We start from the raw sequence: 26554 nt of genomic DNA on the forward strand, positions 1-26554 counted from the left end.
AAAAAATATAAATTAGACAAAAGTGATATTCAATGAGTTATGCTGTCTAACATTATGACAGAACTGCATTCATGTGAAATATGAGCATTTAGCTGTACTTGTCTTTGATATTGTGAAAATGATCCTACGTTATTATCCTACAACGAAGTCCCTAGTGCCAAAGCAACGATGCTGTTTTAACTAACAGAACCCTAGAGATGAGTACAGTGGCATCAGCTCGTTAATTGTCTCACCAATTCTCTCATGTTGGTAGATGGAATAATAAGTTACAAACTGTATTGGAATCAACATTGCTGGGGAAAGTATTGAACTGCTGATGGTGTGATTGCAGGAAATGATTTGATGAAACAATTCCAAGTCCTAGTTTCTGGAAATCGTCACCAAAAGGCAAATTCCCTTCCGCAACCAGCCCTTGGTTACATCACATCATAATAGTTTACTATGTTACATAATAACTACTTTTTAGCTACCGTTTCATCCATTTCGCTACAAATCCCAATCTCTAGCATTTTACTTCCCTGTAAGGTGTAGTCAGCTTTGAGTGACGCTTCCTTTGGTTTGTCTCCACTGTCTTTTGAGTCGCACTTGTCAAGCTTGAATGACAGAGGGCCATCAAAGCAGTCCCGACTGACCTGATTACTCAGTAGCTTCAACGCAAGAGGAAAGTAAGGGTGAAGAGATTTGAAAAGAAACTTGAAATTAATTATATCAGTGTAAGAAGTACAAAACTGTCAAGAGTCTTCACAGGCGTAACAAATCAACTTCTTGATCAAGCATGAAGTTTTTTGCTTTGCTTCTGCTCACAATCGCTTTTGGAGAGGCATCCCATTTTCGGGGTGCCTATATAACTTGGATCGTGAATGAAACTGATACCAACTTTTATCCAGCCAACCCATCTGCTCAAAATTATAAGGTATTGAAATTTCCGTTTTTCACTTTTTTGAATTCCATTTTCGATTTGAAACTTAAATAGCGGATTGATTTGGATTTGAAACTTATTTTGGAGTTGGAACATAAATAATACGAAGACGTGACCAGAGATTGCCTTCAGATGTTTTCGTACTTTGCAGCATCTGCTCTTCTTTTCCTAATAAAGGAAATGTTCTTTTTATGATTTCAACAACTGTATTGCATGAAGTAGGTAGCCATACAATTTCTCAGAAATTTTACGAAGCCGTTCCGTTCATACCAAAGATTTTATTATTGCACACAACCTGTTTCATTCTATCTTGATTCCAATAGCTAAAAGTACTGACAAATTGTCTTCCTATTCAAGACTGAGATCTAAACATTTCCATGACATGATCTAAATCGCAAGGATGTAGACATTTTTTTACAAAAGTCTTTACTTGACTGGAAAGTGCTGTTGCTATAATTCCATTAAGCATTTCAAGTATAATAACATAAATTTAAAATGCTAAAATTTACTTAGGAACCGATTCTCGATTGCCAGAAAGCTTTTCAGTTTCAAAGATCTTCAACAAAGACTAGTTCATCTGCCGTTGCAAAGAGTTTCTGTCTGTTCATTCAGTTTTACCTTTTTACCGCTCTATCATCGCCACAAAATGGTAGCACTGCCGCAAAGGTTTTTTAGCTAGCTGAAATTCAAATAGCTATAGTAAGTTAATGTTTTAAAGTTACTGTTTGGATGGAAAATAACGGAAAATTTATCAAGAAATATTAATGAAAATGGAGAATAAGAAAATACGCTTTCTATTTTCTTATTTCCGTGAGCTATGATGATAGCAGTACCTATAAAATAATTGCAATAAAAATGTTTCTTCAGCACAAACTGGTTTACTCACTTTCTGCTTGGGTGCCCAAAACTGCTAATTTCCCTGACTGATATTAGAGCATTTTTAAAATTCTTGGTTGCACGACTTTTGTACTGCCACTGTATAAATTTAGATCCTGGACAAAAATATCGAGTCGTGGTTTCGACCTTAACACTGTGTTTCGTGGATTCTATGGGTCGTTTTAGTACTTCGATGCACTAATTTCTTAATCTCTGGTGGGATGTAATTACAGATCACTTGTGCTAAAATATATAATAGCCTATCCATGTGGATAATAAAAATCACAGCCTTCTGGATTCTCGTAAATTCCTTGCTCCATTCGATCCAATACTAACTGTATACTAACTCATTTTTCTCCTCCGCGAGTCTGCGCGCCGGCTACCAACCATTTCATTAGTGATGAAAATATGCCTGACTCCTTACTAGAACATAATGTTTTCTGATGAAGTGCTTCGCAATTTTCACGTATTGATTACGACAGAGAACATTCAAGTTCAAATTGAGCGTTTAAATTAATGCATTCAAATGTTTTTGTTATTTAAGTCTTCTTTAAAGCTAATGTTTTCACCTTATATGAAGCTAATATTATATTTGATATAGAAAGTTAAAATAAATAATGTTATGCTAAATATATTATATGTGTTATGTAAAGGGTAAAGGGTTACTTCAACTATCAAGTCTATAACCAACCCAAGTTTCTAAGGGAATATATTTTTGCAAGAATTTGTTTTTGACAAATTTTTTTGCAAATTTCGTGGATATTAATTTTTAGAATATTTTACGGGAAATTATAAAAAACTCTCGATATTAAAAAATTTTAGGCTGGAGCGTTTGTATACCAATTTGATTTTAGATATCTGTGACATCCTTGTAAATTGAATAAAAATTTATATAACGATATAGATATGCATTAGAGGAGAATCTAATTGTCATGTGCCATATCTTTCATAACTAGGTGGTTGCTCACAGACCATATCCAGTCGTTTAACGCTCATTTCAATGATGCTGTGAATGCTATTAAGAAAGACATGCTTTCATCAAAGAAACATCTTTTTGAGAAGCTTCTTAGGGGCTCTTATTTTTTTGGGTTACGTCACTGGACTCAGTGTTCCCTATTTGTGAAACAACTAAACCATCATTTGGTTGGCATCCAATAATTCAATTTCATTCTTCAAATAAAGGCTGTGTAGACAGTTTCGATGTTGATTTTAAAACTATCGATAATTTTTCTTGAGTAAGGAGAAAACTTTCACTTAACAAGCATCATTCGAATATTTATGGTTACAATGTGTCAAATGGGGTCTATTGGTTTTAACTGATTGTTTTCCTTGAAAAAAAGGTTCATGTGAAGTATGGAACATCCTGGAGAAGGAGTGACGGAGCTCCATGTACCTTAGCAACAATTGCATCGTGCCAGACATACAACCATGGCCATTGGGCAGTTTTCTACGGATTAACAACAAGTTCAATGACAAATTCACATTCCAGCTTCCCAATGTCATATTTCTGCGAGAAGTTTACAACAGCTTATGACTTCAATGTTGGATCAAATGTGTATACAATTTCTTTGCCAAAGCAATATGTATACAAATTTCAGTAAGTGTAACTTCATTAGTCGAGAGGGGTAAACTATTGTTGTGCTTGGTAATTTCAAGGTATTCTGACATATTGAGACTTATCCAGAAAATTTTCAAAGTTTTATTTTCTCTTTGTAGTCACCCTAATAGCTCCAAAAAGTTGCAAGAGTGCTATTGCAACAGAATTTCTAAAAAATATCAAAAAAGTTCCATTTTAATTCAAAATTAGTCAATTCAAGCAACTTCAAAAGCAGCTTCAGCTATAAAGTGGCAATTTCAGTCTTTACTGCGTGAAATTTATCTATTGAATACCTAATTAACGATATAATGTTCAAGGGCAAATATCTAGTTGTATTTTTATGTTAAAGTTAATATGCCTTTGAATAAGACACAATCCTGGTCAAAATCATGAAAGCAAAACAATACATTCTATAACTGTATCCAAAGAAATAATTAATCTTTTGAATACCTACTTTAGAAGATCGGTTTCCCTGTTACCCCTTCCTAGCAATTGATTTCACGTCGGAGCCGAAAATGCAGAAAAGCGGGCAGGATTCAAAACGAAATTCGTTCTCCTCAAATTTTGGTTTTGGATACTTTAATTCAATTTCCCAAGCGAAAAAAGTATCAAACGGAAAAATGGAAATATATAAAACAGAATTAGCTTTGATGCTCTATGCCTAGAATTCTGTGCTGATTAGTGATCCTATGATCATGTAGATCGTCCCCTATCGTTTTTAAGTGACAAGTCATGATGCATAAAATTGTTTTTATTACAACAGGACCCTGTCATGTTGCTGGGTAAGCGACCTTGCGGCGTTAGGAGATTCGGCCTGGGGAGTTGAAACAACCGTTACATTTCAAACCAATCCCTCGACAGGAAAAATAAACAGGCCGCCTCAGGTTCAACACCTGCCTGTTATAGAGCATTATTACAACAGCGCAGGAACATACGTCATACCACTTTATGACCTTGATGGCGACACTCTGAGGTGCAGATGGGCTGCCAGTTCTGCAGAAGGCGGCGGTGTGTGGAATTATCGAATTGGAACACTGAATGGGGTTTGTCTTTCATTTCCATAATGCTGCTGACATATCAAAGAAAGCTGTTATAACGGCTGTCTATTTAAAGATACTCAACCAAGCATACATTTTTTTTCTTGTATCACATTTTAAATAACCTGCATAAAACCCGACGAGAGCCGGAGATATGTGCGAGTGTCTTGCTTTTCTCTGTCTCAAAAAGTAAACCATCCAGACCACTATTTCCTACGTAACAGTCTATTCTGCAAGGGCAGAGAATTGTCTAATTTCATACAGATATGTTCCTAGCACAAGCTGCTATGAATTTTGTGAATTATTATGCTATGTAGATGACTACGTCATATATTCCAATTATCGTTTGGCTGAGATTTGCTGTATTCCAGCAAAGACGAGTATGTGGATTTATACAGGCATTTATTGATTTCAGAATACCTGTGCACTATCACTGCCTTCAGGACTTGCCCCTGGCTGGTACCCGGTTGCAATTATGGTTGAGGATTATGCAATGGCTAGCACTGGTATTTTGCAGCTGCAAAACACAATACCAATACAATTCACCGTCTATATCTACTGTAAGTAAGGGTCCAGATAGTTCTATTTATGTCTTCTTGCTGCATCAATTTGAAAATGAAGATAATGAATTTTTAAAGCCATAGCTAATCGCCCTAGCATTGGTGATACCAAAAAGTTGGGAATGTTGGGCCTGTTTGTGCAGCAGGATCCAATGGTAAACAGTTTAGGGTTGGGGTTTTATTGCTATCATGTGTATCAAAAAGTGCATAACGAGAGCTTTTTATTGAATTCGTGTCAAAGATATAATAAATAACGATTTTCATTATTATCTTTCTTTTTCATACTGTTGCGGGGGAGTCACAGGCTAGGGGGAGTGTGCTTGAACGTAAAAGCCACTACACAAGTGAATACTGTATTAGATACGTTGATGTGGTATATGATGTGACCTTAGCCTTGAAGAAATTTCAAAACTGAGCAAATGTGGTAGGTAACTCAACTGCAAAAGCAAGTTGACTGAATCCGTACAGGCCACAGCATGCAGCTTCGACACGCATTTTCAAAGATACTGGCCAAAACAATATGATTGTTCCTATGTGTCTTTACTGACACTTCAAAAAACGCAATCTTGTTATTTAGTATAGCTTGCTTCTTTGATAATCAAACGTAATTCATTAAGAGGACAGGTTACTTTTGCCAATTTTAATAAAAATAAACCTAGCTATCATTGGTAGCCTGTAGCCAATCTGGCTCAAATCTGGCTCTGATAGTCTTTATGAGGCATCTACCACAAAATGCTGAATAAAGTTGATGAATCTTGTTTCTTGTTTTCTTTTTCAAGCAACTACAAGAGCTGGTTTGTTGGGTACCAACCTTACTAGCTGTTACCCATCTTATCCAGTACGATGTATCTTCTGTCAGCAAAGCACAATTCCTCCAACAACAATAGCTCCAACAACACCAGGAGCCTACCTAATTGATGGTTGCAGAAGCTATCAAATTCTTGCGAATCCAGATCGAGCCTCTACCTACAGTGATTGGAGCTCGTTCAGATGTGACATTGAGGTGTATGGTTGGTATAGGTTTAGGGGGGATGCTGGCCATAGTATGCTTGATTATTGTCCAAACACGTTTGGAAATGCCTACAGATGTGGATCTTTTTACCAAGGCTGGATATCCTCAGGATCACGACCGACTACAACTCAAGGTTAGTTTTATGAGTTGATAGATCATATAATCTTCGACTTATATTCAGAAGTGTCTATTTTGTCCCCCAAACTCAGCACCTTTCGTCTAAAAATCAAGAGGTTTACTAAATATAAACTGCATTTCCTCATCTTAAAGGGTAATTGTTCCAATTTAATCGTCTTAAGTCAATACAAATGCTTGAGTTAGAACACTATTTTAATTTTAAAACACAACAGGGGTATGGCCAATGACTGTTGAATTCATTCAGCAACTAAGGGAAACTTTGAGGGGGTCTTAAAAGTTGATTGTACCACAATTGTACCAGCTTAACCATCTTAAATAAACATAACGGTGTTTGTTGCTTTACAAATAAACATAACCGAAAATCAAGTTTGGCCATTGACTGTTGTAGTTTTCAACAATTTGGGAAACTTTGAAGCCACGCCCTGACATCATCCGGCCGTTAAGAATTTGGTTTTTGTTGTCAGAAGGTCGATTTTTATAGAAATTACCATTCAGACCTTTTGGCCTCCGACTGTTTAAATCTTGGACGTCAGAGGCCTGACTTTTAGGAATTGTTGTAAGTTCCCTCAGTCCCCAAGTTTTCTCTAGGACTATCTAAGTCTTTAGAGTTTCCAGATAGAAAATTTATGTATGTAACTAGCTAGTTCGCGTTTTTTAGCTAAATATTGTTTATAAAATCATCTTGAATTGAGAAAGACTTTTTTTCAAGGAATATTTGCTCAACGTTGTTTTGTTCACTTCCAGGTGTTGTTCAGAGGACAGTTTGCTTTTCAAGATATGGGACCTGCTCTTGTGCGCACACAAAAGATATCTACATAAAAAACTGCGGCAATTTTTTCGTCTACTGGCTGAGTGGGGTTCATGTCTGCAATTCAAGATACTGTGGATTGAAAGGTAATACAATAGTAACGTTGTTGGTGGAACCAGCGAATCCGGACAGGATAATCCGACTACTCTCGTGTCATATATGTCAAAGAGCTTTTGAATGTATTGGTGAATAACAAGTCTCCTAGGACCAGGGAAGGCTCTCCTGCTAATGTGAATATCCGGATTCGCCATGATTTAGTAATTGCCCTTTACAGTCACTTTCTTCTTCAAGCTATGGGACGTTAGTTGCCTTAGTAGTAAGCACTTTTATACAATGGAGTGAAAAGATTAAAACGTATCAAGATTATTCGAAGACTGGGCTGCTGTAATAACCCTGCACCACTCTCAAAGTTTGGTCGTCTTGCCAACTTACAGACAGTAACCTTTCCTTTCGATAAATTAACCTTTTTCATAAACCTGTGTGCACATATGTGAGAAAGAAGTATTCATATTTGTCAGTACCTATTGATTTTTGTGCTATTTGTTTATAGCTTGTTCTTGAAAGTAAAAGCTTATTAACTTTAGTAAAAGCTTACTTTCCTTTTGCCCAAATAACCTTGAAAGGATTCTCACCCTTGCTTCTAGATACTAAGCCAGCCGTGACGTGCACTCTTAGTAAGATGAACATTGAACTTGTGCGTGCAAGATACAACACATCCTTATACTCCAGCATAACCCTACGAGACAAATCCTGTCCTGCCTCTATTTCGTCAGCCAAAATAACCTTGGGAGGCACCCTTGGAATTTGCGGGGCCACAAAATACACGACTGGTTCCCATATTGTCTACGAAAATGAAGTAATTTTCAAGGCCAAAGAGGTGAATGGAGTTATTAGAGACAATGACATAATAGTGAAGTTTTCGTGCAAGTATGCAAAGAACGGCACAGTTAGTTTAATTGGTTACACACCGCAGTACAATATCACTGTTGTAGAAGGTGAGATACCTTTAAAAGGAAAATCTGACCTGTTTTATTAATTTCCTCTACAAGCACAACTTTAATTGCAGTGAAATAAGGAAAACATATTTCTGACAGAGTTAGAGCTCAACCTGCTAACTTTGAAAGAAGTGGAGAAAGGTTTTCACGTTTTCGCCTTCCTACATCGCCGTTTTCATGAATTTACCTTACACATATGTTTGCACAGTCTAATTTTCATCTAGATCAAAACTTGATTATGCTAGAAGAAAATGATTGCTGTTAGTTGCAACTTTACATATCAGTGTAAAATCTGTAATACAGGATTCAAATTTGATACCTCCCGATGTGGTATATTAGATGCATATCATAGACACTTTTCTGTTGCTCCCGACATGTTTTCATGAAATAATCTCTGGTTAGATTTCTAATTTCTTATTTTCTCCTGTCCTGTTATCCTAACAGCACTATCGAGACAGCTAGCTTAGCTACAATTTTCCTGTTGTACTTTATAGATGGCTTTGGAAACTTCTCGACTTTTTTCCAAATGTTTACGAATGCAATGTATAGCCAAATACATTCAATATATCCCGTCAGAGTGCAGCTAAGAGATTGGGTTTATCTTGAACTTTTTGCCAACACAAACGGAAATGATATCGTCCTTGTTGCTGACGAATGCTTTGCGACTCCGACGATGGACCTGAATCATCCACAAAAGCTGACATTCATTCGAAATGGGTATAATCACGACTTCTAAAGTTTCATAGTATCATGTAATGTTGGCCGTACAGACAACCACTTCTAAGGCCCCGTTCACACGGGAACGCAATCGTTCCGTTCCGTTCTTCTCCGTTCCGAAAAGCGGAACGCTCAGGGGTTGTGTTCACACGGGAACGCTTCAAACGACATCGTTCCGTTCCAAAAAGTGGAACGCTCTCAAAAGTGATACGAAAAATGGAACGGTACGCAATCGTTCTGTTCCCATGTGAACAGGTGAACTTAATGATTGCATTGTCCATATGGAACTACCACCATGCGCCTTGGTAAATTCTTTGTTCAAATTCGAATACAAAAATTAGAACGGAACGATTGCGCTCCCTTGTGAACTGAAGAAAAAATTGGTACGAGATCGTTCCGTTTCTGTGTGTACAATTCATTTATTTATTCGAAAATTTGGAAATTTTTTGAACGGTACGCAATCGTTCTCATGTGACAGGTTCTAGGTTTTGAAGATAAGGGCTGTGGTGGATTGTTCCCAGATGTTGAGCAGATAATGAACATAACGCTTCCTTTTTAAATAGAAGTTTCTTCAAAACAATTCAAATTAAAATAACACTGCTGGCAAACTTTGACATAAAATAGGGCGTTAACTTCGAATGGGCTGCTTCCCTGTATAGAAGAGGGCAGTTAATATTTGGCATGTAAACAGATGCAAATTTTATCATTACTTTGCTCCTTCCTCTGTGCAGAGAAAGAAAGTATAACTATTTATTCTTTCATTGTTTTTATTACAGTCAAGGAGTTGCGGCAGAAGGGGTAATGTTCTACCGTGCACCAAACAACAAAAACAGGTTTAGCGTTCCGGCAATCAGGTTTCTGCAGCACAGTACTGCTGTATTCTTTCACTGTCGCTTCTTTTTGTGCTTCACAAGTTCGACCAATCTTCGATGCACCAGAGGGTCTCCAAACAACAACGTCAACAAAAATCGAATCAACAGAGGCAGGAGAGATGTCGAAGAACCAGAGACGAAACCTCCCTCCCAGTATTATAATTTAGATCTTGAAATACGGTTGGATGACAAAAAACAAGGTGAGAAGGCTTTTTACTAATTAGGGAATCAGTTGAATTCATCAGAATCTATTTTTTTGACGATCTGAAAGAAGAATACACCATTATGGTTTGTAATCTAGCAGAATTATAGCAAAACCTCAAAATTTCAAATGTAGAGCACTTGAAGAGATTTGTTTGGATAATTATAAACTATATGTAGTTGTCATCATTGAACGGTTCCTCTAAATCAAACGAAAATTTAAGCCTTTGTCGACACATTTCTAGTAGCATTCCACTGTTATGTTCCTTAGATACCAAGACTGAACCTGGTCCAAACAATCTGGTTTATATCGTCGGAGGATTCGGTACAGGGATTATTCTACTGATTGTCATTGTTGCTGTCGTTTTCTACCGAATGCAACGTAGAAGACAGGACACAGCTGAAGGCCCTCTTGAAAAAAGTGACTACCAAGTTGACTTGGGCGAAATGGGCCTTGAAAACGAGGCTATTCAAGGCGACCAGGTAAAATGAAAGGACCCTGTGACAGTTGCCCGATGTGTATTGTGTGTTAATTGCACGATTATTGTAATATTATGATTCTCGTAGCTTAAATTCGTAATTTTTAATCTGGCAGATGTAGATAAAACAGTTGTTTAACGTAGTATGTAGCTAGGATGTATTTCTGAAGAGACGGCAAGGATCAGGAAAAACCAGATCTGCTTGAGCTGCGGCATTTTATTTTTTCAACCACTTTCGAAACTAATTTTTAAGAAAGCACCTGACTTTGGACCGTGTAACTTAACAAACCAAAAAACCACTAAAAGTTCAAAGTTACCTTGGCTGAAATATTGCAACATTATAACAACTTCAATCCCTACCAAGTTTGTTCTTGGCCTTAACTACTTACAAGCTACCAAAGCTATTGTCCTGCAGTCCCTGTGATATTTATTTGTTTCAATCAATAGATTACTGCTAATTTTTTACAAGAGCAATGGCTGACTCCGCCACCCCCCCCCCCCCCCTCCGCTTGAGGTCTCTTGAAATGACTATGATTAGAAGTGTCAAGATATAAATGTTAACGTCTAAATGTAAAACCAAAAGAACTAAGACAATTGCTTGCAGTTTTTAAGGTTAAACGTTAATTATCGGCCTCTTACTGCCCATTGCTTAGCCAATTTGGAGTACTCTAATACAATCGTTTGCAAAATGCAGTTTAAATTTGTTTTTACATTTTCTTAAGGTATTTCTAGGTATTCTTTCAGGCTGTATCGTCCAAATGAAAAGCTCTAAGAATATACTTTTATGACATCATAATTTAGTCACTGAAGTAATAACGGTTTAAAGCAAAAGTTTGAACAAATTTTTGCATGTAGCAGTGAGTTGTTTTTTTCCTTAACACTGTTATCTATTTTATTAGTCAATAATGATAGACTGACATCCAGTCATTCATATTAATCCGATGTACGTGTTTTTGTTTTGAAAAAGCAACCTATATGTCTGTTTGTATTGCTTAAAGGCTGTGTTTATGTAACAATAAATAGCCATTGCTATATGTTTTAATCCCTCTTATTAGAACCTTGATGAAGACCAATCTTTTCCTGCTTTTTTTACTCTAGGAAACTTGGGAGACGAAAAACTGATTAGGGATTTTTCATCGTACTAACTACCATTTATGAAGGCACAGGACAATGTGTCATAGAACGAAGACCGTTTCCCTGAATTCCTGTGATGACATATGCTTGTTTTAGCCGATAGATAATTGTCTCCTTTCTACAAGAACAAAAGTTTACCACCAACCAGAAGCATCTTGTCTATGATTAAAAATGACAGCATGTTAACGTTTCGTGCATAAATACAGAACCCATATAAATGCAGCATTTGTTTGGAGGTCTTTTAAGCCAAACATTTTCATTTTTGTATAAAACGCAAGAAATATCTGTTGAAAATTTTAACTTTGGTTGTGCTTATCTGAAAGGTACGGTGGCCCAGAGGGTCACGGCACATATTCATAATATCCACAGTAAACATTCTATTTCATATAAACTTTCTCGCACATTCACGGCAAACACTCCCTCACATTCACGGCACACTTTGTTTAATATTCACGACACACTTTGTTTGATATTCACAGCAAACCATCTCCTACATTCGGTTTCCTTTTAAATATTCGGGTTCATGCTCAGGGACATAAAAAGCATTTATAACTTGGGAAGACACAGCTTTTGACATTTTCTATTAAAAAGATGATTGTGAAGGTAAAAGGTAGCTACTCTTTCCGGAAAGACACTTGCAGGTCCTACGCCTAGGGTGGCCATGGCCCCCGCTTCTTTGCGAAGCAAGTAGTTGTAAAGCTGCAGTAAAAGGGGGAAAACCTTGACCCCCTACTTTTGCTAGCCTTGGTCCCCCACTTTCAAATTCGTGACGTGGGCCCTGACTTGCAAAAACGTTGGAGGCCCCTCATTTTGTCATCTTCTTTGCCCTACTTATATAAAGAGTGTATATAATCTTTGCATTTGAGCACTTAAAGTATTTTGAGGAACTGTATACAATCAATAACTTTGCTGAACGAATTTAGAATAAACTGCAATTACCGTCAGCTAAAACTTTTGCTTGTGAGCAAGAGCATTAAATTATCTAATTATCTTTATTATCTTTTGTGAAGTGCGGTGAGTACGGAGCAGGTGGTGAACTCATTAGGTGAACTTTGTTAGCCTCATAATGGAAGGAGGGGCAAAATGAGAAATCTGAAAGGAGGTTGTGTTGTTGCCTCGAAGACGAAGTCATAATAATCTAAAAATGTCTTGGTGAGGTTTTCCGCAGCCTACTTAAACTGTGTATGTTTAATTCGATTTACCGAGTAACATCAAAGTATTTGTGCAGATTAAAGATAAGACAACACTTATTTCAAGGATAATCTTCTGAAGAAAAAGGCGATTAAGCATTCAATGGGCAAAATTTAACCCGTGAATGCTAAATAGCAAAGCTCACGGCTTCGCCATGACAAGAACAGCAGTGTTGTTGAATGTTTATGACATGGTATGGAAGTTTTTAGTTTTTAAAATACCCAGGATAAAAGGAGTCACAATTTTATTTAGATTTGAAAGAAATTGGAAAATGACTTAGATATAAAAGTAACGACTTTAAAACTTCTTGACGACGGTGCGATCTCCACTTTTTCCAGACGACCTGCAATCCTGAAGGTCAGGTGAACATTTTTGTGGAAACCTGTTGGCATTCACAGTATCATCTGCAGACTTTTTGGGCTATTTTCAACAAAGTCTTTGTTTCTGCTGCTTCAGTCCCTGCATTTTTGTTATGCCATTAAGTTAAAGTTAATCGAGAACGCAGGCCGTCAGAAAATAATAATACTACTAGCACTACATAGTAGAAAACACCATAATTGCCTCCATTTTCATTTTAGGGTAAAAGTGAAGTACAGTTTCCATTGATGTTTATGTAAAAGCTGTTTTGGATAAAGCTTATAGGAATATGATTCTATTCTTTTTATCTTTGCTAACATCAAGCACTTACCCTTGGTCTAACAAGTTTAAATATGGAGAAGGATCTTTATGCTTTTTAAATTTTTACATTTGTATATATATGGCCCTTTGTTTGTAAATGTGTACAAAATTTGCAGAGTGGTATTAAATATATGTTCATATAACTTAAAGTAGCCTCAAAATAATGTTAATTTTATATTTTTGAAGGGATTGTTCATTTTTTTCAGTATTGGTTAAATGAATATACATCATCTCTTGGTTTGGGTGTTTATCACTCAGGAATAGAAATTCATGGGAAGGGTGAGTAGCATATTCAAATGAATGAAAGAAAGTTCAAATACTGGATGCATTATATTTTTATTTTTTGTGAATCAAGCTTTTCTCTTGGTTGCGACATCATCTTGGGTGTCTACCATTGCAAAGCGAATAGGGACAGAATCAAACTATATACAATTAACATTAATTTGAAAATACTAGCTTCAGCAAGACTCCAGAGCTTATAGCATGTCCATATCACCACAATTTGACATAACAACAGCTCCGTATTCAACAGCTTCTTACAGCATGAACGGCATGTAATTAATCATAATGTGACTTCTGGGTCTGGTCATGAGTGAAACGATCTACTGGATGTTTCTCCTTCACAACAAAGACTAAGTAAGGGAAATTTTATAAGTGATTTTCCCAGTAACACACATGTACATTTCCTACAAAGGTTTTTAGAAAGAGCATTCAGATTCAAAGTGTTTGACAAAAATGTCATTAATGTCAAACGGGTCAAAGAGAGTCCTTGGCATATCATGTATTTTGAAAATGTTTGTACTGCATATTGCTTGTTTTTGAAATACCTAGGAACTTATGCTGTTGATGATGCCTCTGTTGTAGATCAATACTTTTTCGTTAAAGTTTCATGTTATTTTGGGTATTTGGACAGTTGTGTAAGATAGTTGTTAAATCTACAGAGTATGCTTTTGGTGGCCATCCGTTTCCTTTTACTGGAATATTTGATATGATGCCCAGAGACCTAGCAGAGCTTGGGGAAGGATTTCAGTTTAAGTAAGTACATGTTAACAATTTCTTGGTGGTACAGAACTTGAAAATGGCTGCGAAAAAAGCAAACATTTCACAACATACTACTAAATGTTGAGAATTGTTTGCTTTTTCAAAGCCATTTTTAAGTACATGTTATTTTTTGCATTTAAAAATTATTTTATCTACAAATGTAATTCTGTCAATGTAAATAAACCCTCAAAACTTGTTAGACTTGCCACCAAACTATCAATTTTTGCCCATTTTCAAGGTATTTGGGTATTTGTTGCAATTTTTGTTTACGATCTTCAGCTTACTGTGAGGACTCTGAAGGATTTTTAAAACAAATAAAAACAAAAAATTTTTACTAACAGTTTTATGGAATACCAGAAAAGATAAGTCACATAGATTCAAACATTTAACAAATTAGATAATGAACATTTCATTTAAGAAATAATCTTTTTAGTAAACTCTGTTATTGTTTATTTTCAACATTTTTTTCTTAGTGCTAACTGATGACAAAGCATGATGCAAAAAGTATTATAAATTTAGGAGGAAGTTGGATTTGTCTCAATTACAAGATAGATAGGTAATAGATAGGACAGGAGTCTGAGCTCTGGCTCTAAATCTTCAAAGTTTGACATACCTTATACTAACTTTTTTTAAATATGCAGAACTGAGGTTCTAATTAGGGGGCAGGGCTCATCTCAGCAGATTTCCTTTTTTCTCCAATAATTCAAGCCACAGCAGACCTATTATCAAGTTGCATGCATTTTGCTTGATTCTGACACATTTTGGTCAGTTTTTATCCATTTAGATTGGGGTGGTTGACAAAAGAAGTAAATAGGCATGATTCAGTAGAAAAATAGATCATTAATGTTATGGAACTTACGCTTTAAGACTGTTCTCATGCAAAAGGGTTCATTTGACTTATGGTGGAATATGTATTTTTCTTGCCATTCATACGAGTAGAAAATTTGAAGGCCACATGTATTTGTAAATTCCCAAGTGGCATGTTATAAGCAAATTATTATCAGAATGTATTCTGTTTTTTTGCAGGGAAGCAATTGTTTTAGGCTTCACAGATTTTTCAGAAAATGATGTATGCGATATAGTAGAGGACCTTGGAAATAAGTTTCAAGGTCCAGCTTATCATTTGATAAAAAAGTAAGGTTAAAGACATTGATGCTATGTTTATACTTTGACTATGTTTTACTTCACTTCACAATTTTTTACCCAACCAGTTTACAAATTCTAACAACAAACATGGAAATGATGCGTAGGTCTCTTCCTGATAGAGTCTCTAAATTGTGTTCAGGGTTGGCATTATATGGTTAAACCATTCAACAAAATTTCTTAAATGTCCCCAAGGCCTCCTTAATAAATCATATGCCTGACCAAAATTTTATTGCCTTTAATAAGATAAGTTATAGATAACAGGCCTCTCAGTTTGATGTGCGTGATTGTGGGCCCAATCTTTTCATTCACCTGCTTCTCAAAAAGATGAGATATTATACCCCTCTAGCCATTATTTTGCATTTTGTAAGGCCTACTTTTCTATCAGAATCTTTGTTGGAATCATTTTTAAATTACAGCATTCGCAATGTAGGGAATCGCAGGACATAAAGTGCATGTCAAACCATCTTACCCATTGAGTGTGAGGAAAGAACTAAATGTGTACTCTAAATTTGCATGGCCACTATTATATATAAATTTGAAAAATGTATTAATAGTTCAATACATTACTGTTATGAATTCATGTTGGAGTAAAAAAATAGAAGTTTCTTTTGTTGGTGTCTATAACACTTGCAAAAATAATAGTTTTTTAGTTCTTTGGTACCACAAAGCTTAACAATCACACAGAAAAGCTGACCATCCAGTGATCAGCTGTGCAACTGCTAAAATGTTTACATAGAAGCCCGGTGTAATCCTTCAAAGATAAATCCAGCTAATTGACTAGTTAACCTTGACAAAGACAAAAATTTTCGAAAAAAATTTTCATGTTAGCAATTATACATTTTGATGATCAGGGAATATTTAATGCTGATTATCAGACCAGGCCTTGTTTCTTCCATGATCATTTTCCCCAGGGAGGCCTGATTTGGAAAATTAGCTTTTTTATTCCTTTGGTCAGAGAGCTTAAAGAAAGCATCTATTATATAGACCTTGATTTCTCAATTTTTGTTTAAGACACTCATCATTAATCAGGACTCCCATTTAGTTCTTGTGATTTTTCCAGTTTTTTTTTCACCTCCAGAGTTTTCCCTACTTACATAAATCCAGTTAAAAATCTCATTTTTTATGATCTTTTCAAACAATGAAATAACTGACTATAAGATAATTTTAGATTTATTGGCTGATATCTTGTTATTGTAGTTCTTTTATCAAATCTCAAATTAATGATTGTTGTCTCTTGTAGCAACTGTAATCACTTTACAATGGAATTTGCAAAGGTAGGCTTTAGTCTTGAATATTTCATCTGTTCTTTTTATTCGCCATTATAAGCTTGTGAATTTTTCAATTTTTGCTACATTTTTGTAGTAACTGAATGGTCAATGTCAGAATGCTCTAAAAATGGGAAAGTGCTCTTTTTATGGGTATAAAACGTTTTTCCATAATAATAATATAAAAAGACGAATATTTATACACTTCAACGAGTTAAACCTGCTGTTATTAATGTGTGTCCTGTGTCCTATGCCTTAATTTTAATTCCCTAAATATATATAGTTAAAAATGAATCCAATAAAAGTAAGAATACAGATGTAAAAAGAGCAGGTCTACCTAATTACATTCAAAGTTTCAGTTAAAATATTAAGATAAATGTCATTGAAAATGTTCCTTAAGTAGTTTCTCAAATTCCTTATTGTTCTTCATCTTACAAAGTTCCAGTGGTAGATCATTGTACACCTTCGCACCCATTAATACAAACAATTTTTGTGCGTACTCAGTTTTGATCCTTAGTTGGTAGTTTTAATGTGCAATTGTTGTTTCGAGTGTGCTTTTCATGCTCTTGCAGAGTGAAATGATTGTGCAACTGTTCACAACTGTTCACACCTTGCCTATCATCGATTATTTGTTTATTTAATAGAAGCAGCATTAATAATGCACTTAATTTTTTTTCTGTGCTATTCTAAACATTTTGCAATTTTTTAGATCTTTTAACATTTTCCTTCATTTATCTAATCATTATTTCTCAAGCTTGATGTCTGAAAATGATCCCTATAAGATGATCTACTTTATCCCTTTTTGTATTTCAAATCTTTCTGGCCTTGGAATGCCCTGTCACAAATTCATAAGACTTGGCGGCCTTATTTGCTTTTTGTCTAGTTTGATGTTTATTTTATTTTTTACCTATTGCAACAGGGCTGCAGTCTGACCTTAGGCCTTGTAGGACTTAGGCATTCAGAGATAAAAAAGTAGGGGTACAGGTGTGTGATCATATCCAAAGATGGAACTATGTATGTGAAAATACAGTAGCAAGTACCACTTTGTATGGTAAAACTGTTGAGGGAAAAAATGGGAATACAATCAAACAAAAAGAAATTGGAGAAAATACCGAATTCTTTTGAAAAAAATTTGAGAGGAATTATTTATGACTGTATCTACTCTGCTTATTTTTCAGCAGCCTACAAAAACTTGCAAACTGTGAAAAATATGTAAGATTCTTGCCACCTAACTTTCAGAAAAATAGGGGACCATGAAAAACATGACTCTAATAGGATTTTTTTTATAATATTTATGCCAGCAAAATCATGAACACCTGTTGTAGACATGCATGTAACTTTTTCTACATTTTTCAGAAATTTTTTTTAGTAAATGATGAAAATATGTTTAATTAAACTACTGCCTACCAAATATTTTCAAGGGTAAAAACTCCTCATTTTATCCACTAAGAAAACATTTAATCCTGCAAAGTTTTTTATTACAAAGACATTCTTTCAAAAGTTGCTATATTTATAGAAAGTTTATAATTTTTGAAATTTTAAATTTGTATGTGATACTTGTTTGTATGAAGTTTTTCGGCAAATTAAAATATCATACTCCTTACAAAAAATTTTTGTTTAACCCCTATTAATGTTTATATGGGTGGTCAATAGCCTGTGCCATGATTTGGCAAGTGCATTGGTGAGGGCAATCAACCATGTAAAACGGGAATACCTGGTCTGACATACTATTTTCTCGAAATTTACCAGAGGTGATTTTTCACCATAATGCCAATGAAGCAGTTTTGGGTGGTGTTATCTTTCAGATTCTTTGTGGTAAAGAGATACCAAAGTGGGTAAACCGCTTAGCATCTATTGGGGCACGGTTTCCTTTCCTGTGTGCCTGCATACCTAAAGAGTGGCTTGCGCCAGAACCAGTTCCCTCATCAGCAGATGTTGATCTCATGGAATGGGTTAATATAGAAGGACCTTGTGATGGTAGTTGCAATTTTTTTCTGTTTTAATAAGATTTTATAAAAAAATCTAAGTTTAACAGAAAAATATATGTTTCTTTAACATTATGAGATAATTTATAATTTGTCACTTGTAAATTAAGGCTTTTTGTCTATTTTTAGTGATAACAGTCCATCATACTTGTGATTTCTTATATTTATGAGCCAATTTGTTAATGATTGTACCCCTTTAACAACATTTTAAGTAGCTTTTTCCAAATGTATATACAGGTTGCTAATGTATCATTTTATGACAGATCTTGAGTCTCTACCCTTTGATAGTTATGCTACTGTATAGGAGCAATTTGAAAGAAATAGAATTTGTAAAAGTCCAATTAAAAAAGACCAATTTACTTTGTTTAATCTATGCTTATCATTTTCTTAGACATTTTAAAGCAGCTTTAATGGCATTAAGAGCAGGCTGAACTTTTTGATACCTAGATTTAAAGGTAATTTCATTCTGTTTCTTGATACAGAGGAAATGTCACCTTTTACACGAGAAACCCACACACCAAAGAGAACTGTTGCAAAGTTAGCTGAAACACACCAACACACCTCAAGCTGAAGTCTCCACCTTAAATTCATGCCTCACCACTTATGAATCAAATGACTTTTGAAAGTCATTTGGCTCATTTATTAGGAAATCATTGGCCTTTTGTTGTTACCTCTAATCAATGTTGGAGTGGAATTAGAATAAGGTAATTGTTCAAAATAGTTTGAAAATTAATAGGGTGTTTAGTTGTATTTACAAAAAGCTTCTCGGTCAAAAGTTGATTTCAGCAAATTGACTTCTTATGAAAGGCTGAAGAGGCAAAACATCTCATCACACAATCGAAACTAAAATAAACTTTTGAATTGAAGAATTTTTTCCTAAGCCCATATGAACTTGTTTATATCAACACCCCTTTTAAAATCTACTTAAAATACCATCTACTCACCCACATGCCACAGTGTCTAGAATATCAAGTTTTTCCTATGTTTGCCTGCTCCTTGTTTCTTTTTTTCTGCTTAGCCCACCTCATAAAGCCTTAAAAGACTGTCCTAAGCTGAATCACATTAATTTTCGTAAAGTACTGGCAAATTAGGGCTACATTGGTTTGATATGGTTTTATAGATGCATCAATTTGTTAAGGTATTGTAAATATAATTGATAAATCAAGTAGGTCACTTAGTTTTTGGAAATTTTGAATGGATTTTAGCTTGTTGAAAGATTAGGTTTTTGATTTTTTACTCTTCTGGCACTGGCAAACTTTATTACCAGAATTGATAGAAGACATTGAAATGTCATCTTATTGTTGTAGGGTGATTATTCAGAAACTTTCTTATTAACTTGGCATTAATAACAAGAAATGCACCTGTCTTGTTTAGTGACTGAAATGGTTCCCTTTCCATTTACAGAAGTTGATTGATTTCCCAGGCTATCTGGCTGGTGTTTGGGATCTTTTCCTCTCATGCCCTTAACATCCCATTACCTACAGATTGCCAGTCTACCATTTCACAAAAGTCTAGCAGTCACTCCTTATTCTTAGTGCTAGTGCCATTTAATGCCTGTGTAATAGGTTTGCAATCTCAAAATGTATTATTTCATGCATAGGATTCTATTCTTGTTAACAGGATGCCAAATATAGATAACCACCACTACTCAGCCCCCCTCCCACCAATGACTTTTCCATTTATCCAAGGCTTTTATTTCTATGACCCTTTAACTTTTAAATACCCCTTAAACTAACTCTGATGTTGATCTTAATTGAACAACACAGTACAAGACTAGAATGAACCTAAAAAGTACATGATCTATGTACAATCACATGATATGCCATCTAACCCAATTTAGTTCTATTTAGCTGCATAAAAACAAAGGAATCAGTGTTGTGTTTCTTGATAATAATTTATTTGTATTTAGTAGCATTTTACATATATTATGAATAAATATTGAAGATATACTAGTTTGCTTATTTAATAAAGTGATCACTTTGCCTTAGGAGTTTTTTCTAATTTAGAGTTTATGAGGCCTAGTATAGACTATAGTAACTGTTTTCTTTATCAATCTTGTTTTTGCCAATATTTAGATATTGATTGAATCTAGAGAATTAATAAATACCTAATAGTGTTCTAAGATTAAAATCAACACTTATCGCAATCGTTTATTTCATGTTCCCCATCCTTCTTTGGCAACATAAAATCCCAAAATTAAATTCTTCATGGAAACTAGATTGTTTTTTTACAGACTAGAATAGACGTTTTGCAGACACAGTTTAAAAGTATTTCTTCAAAGTTGGCTTTTATTGCTGTTAAACCAATCTGTTTACTGTTACAAAAGCCCTTAAAGCCTGTAATGTTCAGTGTCGTTTGAGCATGCACATTACAACAACCATTTTACACAGCAACTGCTTAAATGGCCTTGTCATTTTTCGCAATATTTTGATTTCAAAAACTTTGATTGCCAACTAGGTCTCAATATTCCCTGGTTGCAGAATCATTGAGAGTGTAAAAAAAATATATTACAAGAAGCAAAAAAAATCAAAAAATGTTTCACTTCAGAATTTTTCTTATATTATGGCTTAAAGTAAGCTTAACATCCTCTTCTGATTATGGGCAAAAAAGTCAGTATTTTATAAGAAGCCACTGGTTTTTGTAGTTTATTATTATGAGTTATTTATCATCAAAATCCGACAGTAAAAAGGGGGATTTTTTTATTTCTAATGGAAATTAACATAATGAGAGTGGCTAAGTTAGTCATCAATTATCTACAGGATTCTTCAATATTTTCTTAGGAGTGAATATTTAAGAGCACTGCTTGCCCCCTCTGCCTTTCATGGAAGAGAGCAGGAGGTACAGCTGCCCCCTGCAGCCCCTCCAGGTTAGGCTCCCCTAACAGTGTACATTATTCTGCTATGAAATTGTTTAACATGGGGGTAGGCCTTGTTTTAGCACTGAAATTGCACAAAAGGGCGTGGCTCATCAGACCTGCTGTACTAGCAGCTAGAGCTCTCTCTGGTTATACTGGAACAAACACATTCTGCTTTGTAGTTGATGAATGCATGCAATCATCGCCCAGAAATGAATCCACTGCGACGGAGTACAAAGAAGGAATTGAGGACGTCACTATCAGAGGCAGTATAGCTGATACCGAGGAAAGGAACGGGGTCATTCGCGTTAAAACCTTTTGCAAAATCATGTTTAGCCCCCTGGTTCCTAAGTCTATGGTTTCACTTCTCAGCAACCCTATATCAGCATCCTGTCTTTCAACTTCTTCCTCTCTGCCATATTTCTTGAGCATTGCTAAAGTTCTGGCACTATTTAGCATATTTTCAATACACCTAAGATTTTCAATGAAACATTTGAAAGATTGGAGTAGTTTTAAGATTGCAATAGGATTTGTAAGGATTTTCAGATTTCTAAAGCATTTCTTGCTTATTTCCCCCCCTCCCCTCAGATTTTCAGAGGGGGTGTATGGGATTTTTGAAGTGAAATTCCCCTCATATAGAGTCACAGATTTCCAACCACATTTAATGCTTGACAGGTTCTTGAACTGATTATGTAAAATATCAATAAAAGCAAATTTCAATTGAAGTAAAAGGTCTTAGCTATATGGAAAATTCTTAAAATCATGAGACTCCCTAAAAGCTGTTCATTCTCTTTATAGTTCTATAATCAACCTCTATAACCCTATTAGCTAGGTTTTGCATAAAATATTTCATATTTAAAAACATAAAAATGACAGCATGTTGAGTTACACAAGTACATTTCATTGAGCAATCATGAAAAATCTTGGTCTTGCATATTTGAATTATGGCTTACGATGCCTAACACAGTGTTCAGCTAATTAATTCCAATATACATGTTAACTGTTCTTTTCAAACACAAGCTAGCCAAGAAGAACTACAACTTTAATATTACATCTATCTGCAATTAAAAAAATATCTTCAAATTTAAACTAACTACAGACGACTCTCCTGGTATTGTTTATATTTATTCTCTAAAACTTGATTCAGTACTTTTTCACAGCTAGCAATTCTTCTTTTGAAGTGAGATCGATCACATGCATATCTTTCCCAGTGTCCCTTTCGTGCTTTTCTGTAGGCAAAGTTCCATTGTATCATGTGGTGGACTTTTACAAGCTCACTTTCTGCTGCAAAAGAAACAGTTTTTCTAGGAGGCTTTACTTTGATGCTATCTTGTATATTACATATTTCCACCACATTCAATCTAATATGTTCTTTGAATAAATTTCTGTCTTTGAAAGTGTCTTTGGTAACAATTTGCTTTTCACCACCAGTAATTCTTTGGCTTGGTGAGTTAAAAACATCATTTGCCTTCAAAGAAATGCACTCTTTCGTTACACAAGGCAGTATCTTATCTAACAAAATATCTTGCATCTCATTATATCCAGAGTTCAACTCTCTAATATACTGTGAACAGCCAGTGTTTTGCAAATGAAAAGAAAAACAACCATTTTCCTCTTCTAGACCATCAACAATATCACAGTCTTCATCAAAGACTATTTCCATATCTCTCTCAAAATCATCTAACGTAGAACAGACACCAGAACTTCCTTCAGAACCATCCTCAAACTCAAAATCAAATTCATCATCGGTGTCTGTACTTCTGTCTGAATGCATTGTCAAATGCTGCTTCCAAAATATTGAGAGTGGTTTGCAGAAATTTCGATTGTCCATCACCTTGTCAAACAAAACATGCCAGCATGCCCAGTTGGTAGATGATTTAATTTCAGTTACGAAAAGGGCTGATTCATCTGGAACTGTGAAGTTGTTCCTTTCAGAGATCTCAGTAGCAGTTTTCTGTTCATCATAAGATGGATCTGAGAAAAAAAGAAAGAAATTCTCAACATCACACATAACCAATGGTCAATCAAATTTCATCTTAGATGTCAATCAAATTTCTAACTCCCTTCAGATAAAAAATTCTACCAGCAAAATGAGCAAATCAACAAGATAGAAGGAACTGTTATTGACTGGTGTCTAGTTACGCCCAATTTGGAAACATTTGGAAGCAAATTTCCACTTGCAGAATAATCAAATCTCTGTTTTTCCTTGGAGTTTCACATATCAAGGTTCAAGTGTAATTTACTGCCGTCCCAAATAATTTTGTCTGGGGTAGCTAGGGATCTCTTGGATACTAAGGAATTTCTGGGGGGAGCTTAGGGACATCTGAACATCTAAACATAAAAGGAGGTAAGAAATCCAGAAAATAAACTTCTTAGATAATAATTCAAATTATCTAAATGCATATAGGAAGCAGTTGTTGGTGCAGAACCTACAAATTGTCCTAAATCGTGCCATGTACCACGTGCTATAGTTTAACCTGTGTGCTTTTTTTACATTTTTGTAACCGAATGTAGTCGTAAAGGTTTAGAATTGCGAAGTTCAATAGTTACCCTAATTCATTGAAAATAAATTATTGCACAGAGATCATGATAGAGTGTTTGAATATGAAAATGAAGAATCTAGTGTTCCTGTCGTCAGTGTCTTTTTGGGACATTGAAGAACTTCTGAAATATTCCAAAAAGTTCTGCAAATCAATGTTCAAAGTTGTGAGATAAAAACTATACAAAAGATGAACAGGAGTTTTTAGTCTATTTGAAGCAATAAAATTGTTATTCACTGACCATCTTTTCGTAATGCACGTCGAACGTTGTTAGTCTGTTTCTCCCAGAGACTGTTCATCCCAAAGAATTTTAGGACTTCTTTGGCAGAGTATATCAGTAGTTGTAATCCGTCCTTCAACACAGCCCTCACATAATCGAAACCCTTCCTCGTATACATATTTGCCAAAGTGTTGGAAAATTTCCCAACTGCAGCTAGATTTAAATACAAGTTGACTATCATGAAACAACGGTATCTTCGAAATCTTTCCCTTCCAATATTCTACTTTCTCTTGCTAGTTCGTTGTGTATAACAGTACGTTGGCAAAAATTCCGCTGCCAGTTCAAACCGCTGACTTTCTGTGGAAATGTTTCTGATGGATAAAATGGTTTGATCTTATGCGTTGCTTTATAAACACACGTACAAAGATACTTTTCCAGATCGTTTCTTCCTCTTAGGCCCTTAGTTGGTGCTACTAGCGGGCAGGTATGAATGGCTGTCGTTAATACTTCGCTTTGTAAGTGAATACTCTCTGACAAAAACTCTTCAGGATTAGAAGACATACTGCTTCTTATAGCGATACTTTACTCTGTGCTTTCTGAGTATCCGTTCGAAAAACTTTCTCAAAAATCGCGATCACTTTCTCTTCTTTTCTTTACTTTGTCTAGTTTCATAATTTTCAGGTGTTGTACGCGCAGTTAGCTTTATTGAATTTACTCCAGCACTGATCACGTGAAACGATTACATCAGCTAAGCTATAGGAGACTGGGCCGAGTGAGTCAGGTTTTACGTCAGCATTAGGTATCTACACTACAAACATAACTACAATGCCTGCCAAAAGTCTTGGAAATTGACATCAATTTCCAAGGTCAAAACCAATCATCCCCCTCTCCCCCACGAAACAATGTTTGGTTTACTATCAAACGGGTTAGGATTTTAGGAAGCACTTTCTTTTGCGCTTTTTTTATGATATTTCTCTAAATCATCAACATTGTTTGAGGGGGAAGGGGTGGAAGTAGCAATTTTTTTCATGAAAGGAATGAAAGATATCAAATGCAGCGTAAATTGGTGGGTGTTCAAAGTATTTTTGGAAGGCATTGTAGCAATACAAGCTACTGGTTTGTCTTGCCATAAATTTTTCTGCATAAAACCATTAATCTGTGTTTAAAACATAAATTAAGCCATAAAATGCCATATCTTTTGTCCTTGTTATTTACTTGTTTCAAAAGAAATGCAGTACCAAATTAGAAATAAGAAAACCACAAATTTTGTCGGTTGGAAGAATGAATAAAAGTAATATGGATAAAAAGATCTCATAGCAACATAATGATTGTAAAGAAGAAAATTATAAAATCAAGAGCTACACCAAAGGATTGGGTCATGTAGCAATATAGAATCAATATACAAAAGGATGTGAAGAAGGAACACCTCGCCAACAAGAGAGGGCTATTTATCACAAGTGCAGTACAAAGGTTTTAGAGAAAATTGCTTATAACAGGAACATTAGGACTAATGTTTATGAATGACATCATTGGAATTTGATCAAAGGCATAGAAATTTCCGGTAATTTAAAGGAGAACAATACCTTACCATTCATGAAAAATTGTGTTTCTGAAAGTTGAAAGAAAAACGGCAGAAAGACCACTGGAAGAGAGGATGAGTTAAACATTGATATAGAAAAAGGAAATAACAGAGCAGTTAAAAAAAACAATACGTCAAAGAATTATTATATGAGAATGGAGATAAAAAACAAAAACACAAAAGATATTAAGTAAAATACCTTACTTGATGCAAACCTCAAAAATATAATGATTTGTGCGCAAAAATTAAAAATTTTGTTTTTAAATGCTATCAAGGGGGTCCCACAAAACAGTGGGTGTTTTCAATTTCAGTCATCAGTGACGATTGAAACATAGTAAGGAGGCTATGTCGTCTGTAAATAGAAATACTTGGCTTTTTCTAACGCTTTCCCGCAGATTTGATATAAAGAGTGAACAATTAAGGTCCTAATATTGCTGAGCCAAGTTGTCTAATCTCAAACTTTAAAAGTCGGTATAATTGCTCTGGCCGTTGAAAGATCAATTTTAGTAGAAAATGGGCTTATTACTTGATGTAGATATCAGAAAATTGGCATATTTATTATTATTCAAGGTTAGATTTGAAAGCTACTGTACCAACTTACTTAAATAAACTAACGGGTAAGGGTAATCTTGCAATGGCATTCCTGACTATTCTGATGTGACCGATTTCACATGTGACCAAATACTTATTCTTAAGTTTACAGATTTTCT

The 26554-nt window shown here is 35.1% G+C and overlaps 3 protein-coding genes across 3 annotated transcripts; 2 read left to right on the forward strand and 1 right to left on the reverse strand.

Annotated features, from left to right (window-relative positions):
* Window positions 1-617: 617 nt before the first annotated feature.
* LOC135692386 (uncharacterized) lies at window positions 618-11284 on the forward strand. The gene is made up of 10 exons (XM_065210478.2): window positions 618-913; window positions 3136-3392; window positions 4156-4435; window positions 4845-4989; window positions 5769-6134; window positions 6884-7033; window positions 7592-7942; window positions 8437-8659; window positions 9436-9731; window positions 10004-11284. The coding sequence occupies exons 1-10, from the start codon at window positions 776-778 to the stop codon at window positions 10222-10224; spliced, it is 2427 nt and encodes an 808-aa protein (XP_065066550.2). The 5' UTR covers window positions 618-775; the 3' UTR covers window positions 10225-11284.
* Window positions 11285-12433: 1149 nt separating this feature from the next.
* On the forward strand, window positions 12434-24874 carry LOC135692403 (deubiquitinase DESI2). Its single transcript, XM_065210503.2, has 7 exons — window positions 12434-12729; window positions 13421-13493; window positions 14156-14249; window positions 15282-15389; window positions 16642-16675; window positions 18472-18643; window positions 19134-24874. Exons 1-7 carry the CDS (start codon window positions 12661-12663, stop codon window positions 19220-19222), a joined length of 639 nt encoding a protein of 212 aa, XP_065066575.1. The 5' UTR covers window positions 12434-12660; the 3' UTR covers window positions 19223-24874.
* LOC135692397 (uncharacterized) lies at window positions 22386-24506 on the reverse strand. Its single transcript, XM_065210490.2, has 2 exons — window positions 24287-24506; window positions 22386-23479 (listed from the first exon to the last, which is right to left on the reverse strand). The coding sequence occupies exons 1-2, from the start codon at window positions 24504-24506 to the stop codon at window positions 22599-22601; spliced, it is 1101 nt and encodes a 366-aa protein (XP_065066562.2). The 3' UTR covers window positions 22386-22598.
* Window positions 24875-26554: the final 1680 nt, after the last annotated feature.

This window comes from Rhopilema esculentum, chromosome 10 (assembly GCF_057945365.1).
Source record: "Rhopilema esculentum isolate cy_ngs chromosome 10, ASM5794536v1, whole genome shotgun sequence".
NCBI lineage: Eukaryota > Metazoa > Cnidaria > Scyphozoa > Rhizostomeae > Rhizostomatidae > Rhopilema > Rhopilema esculentum.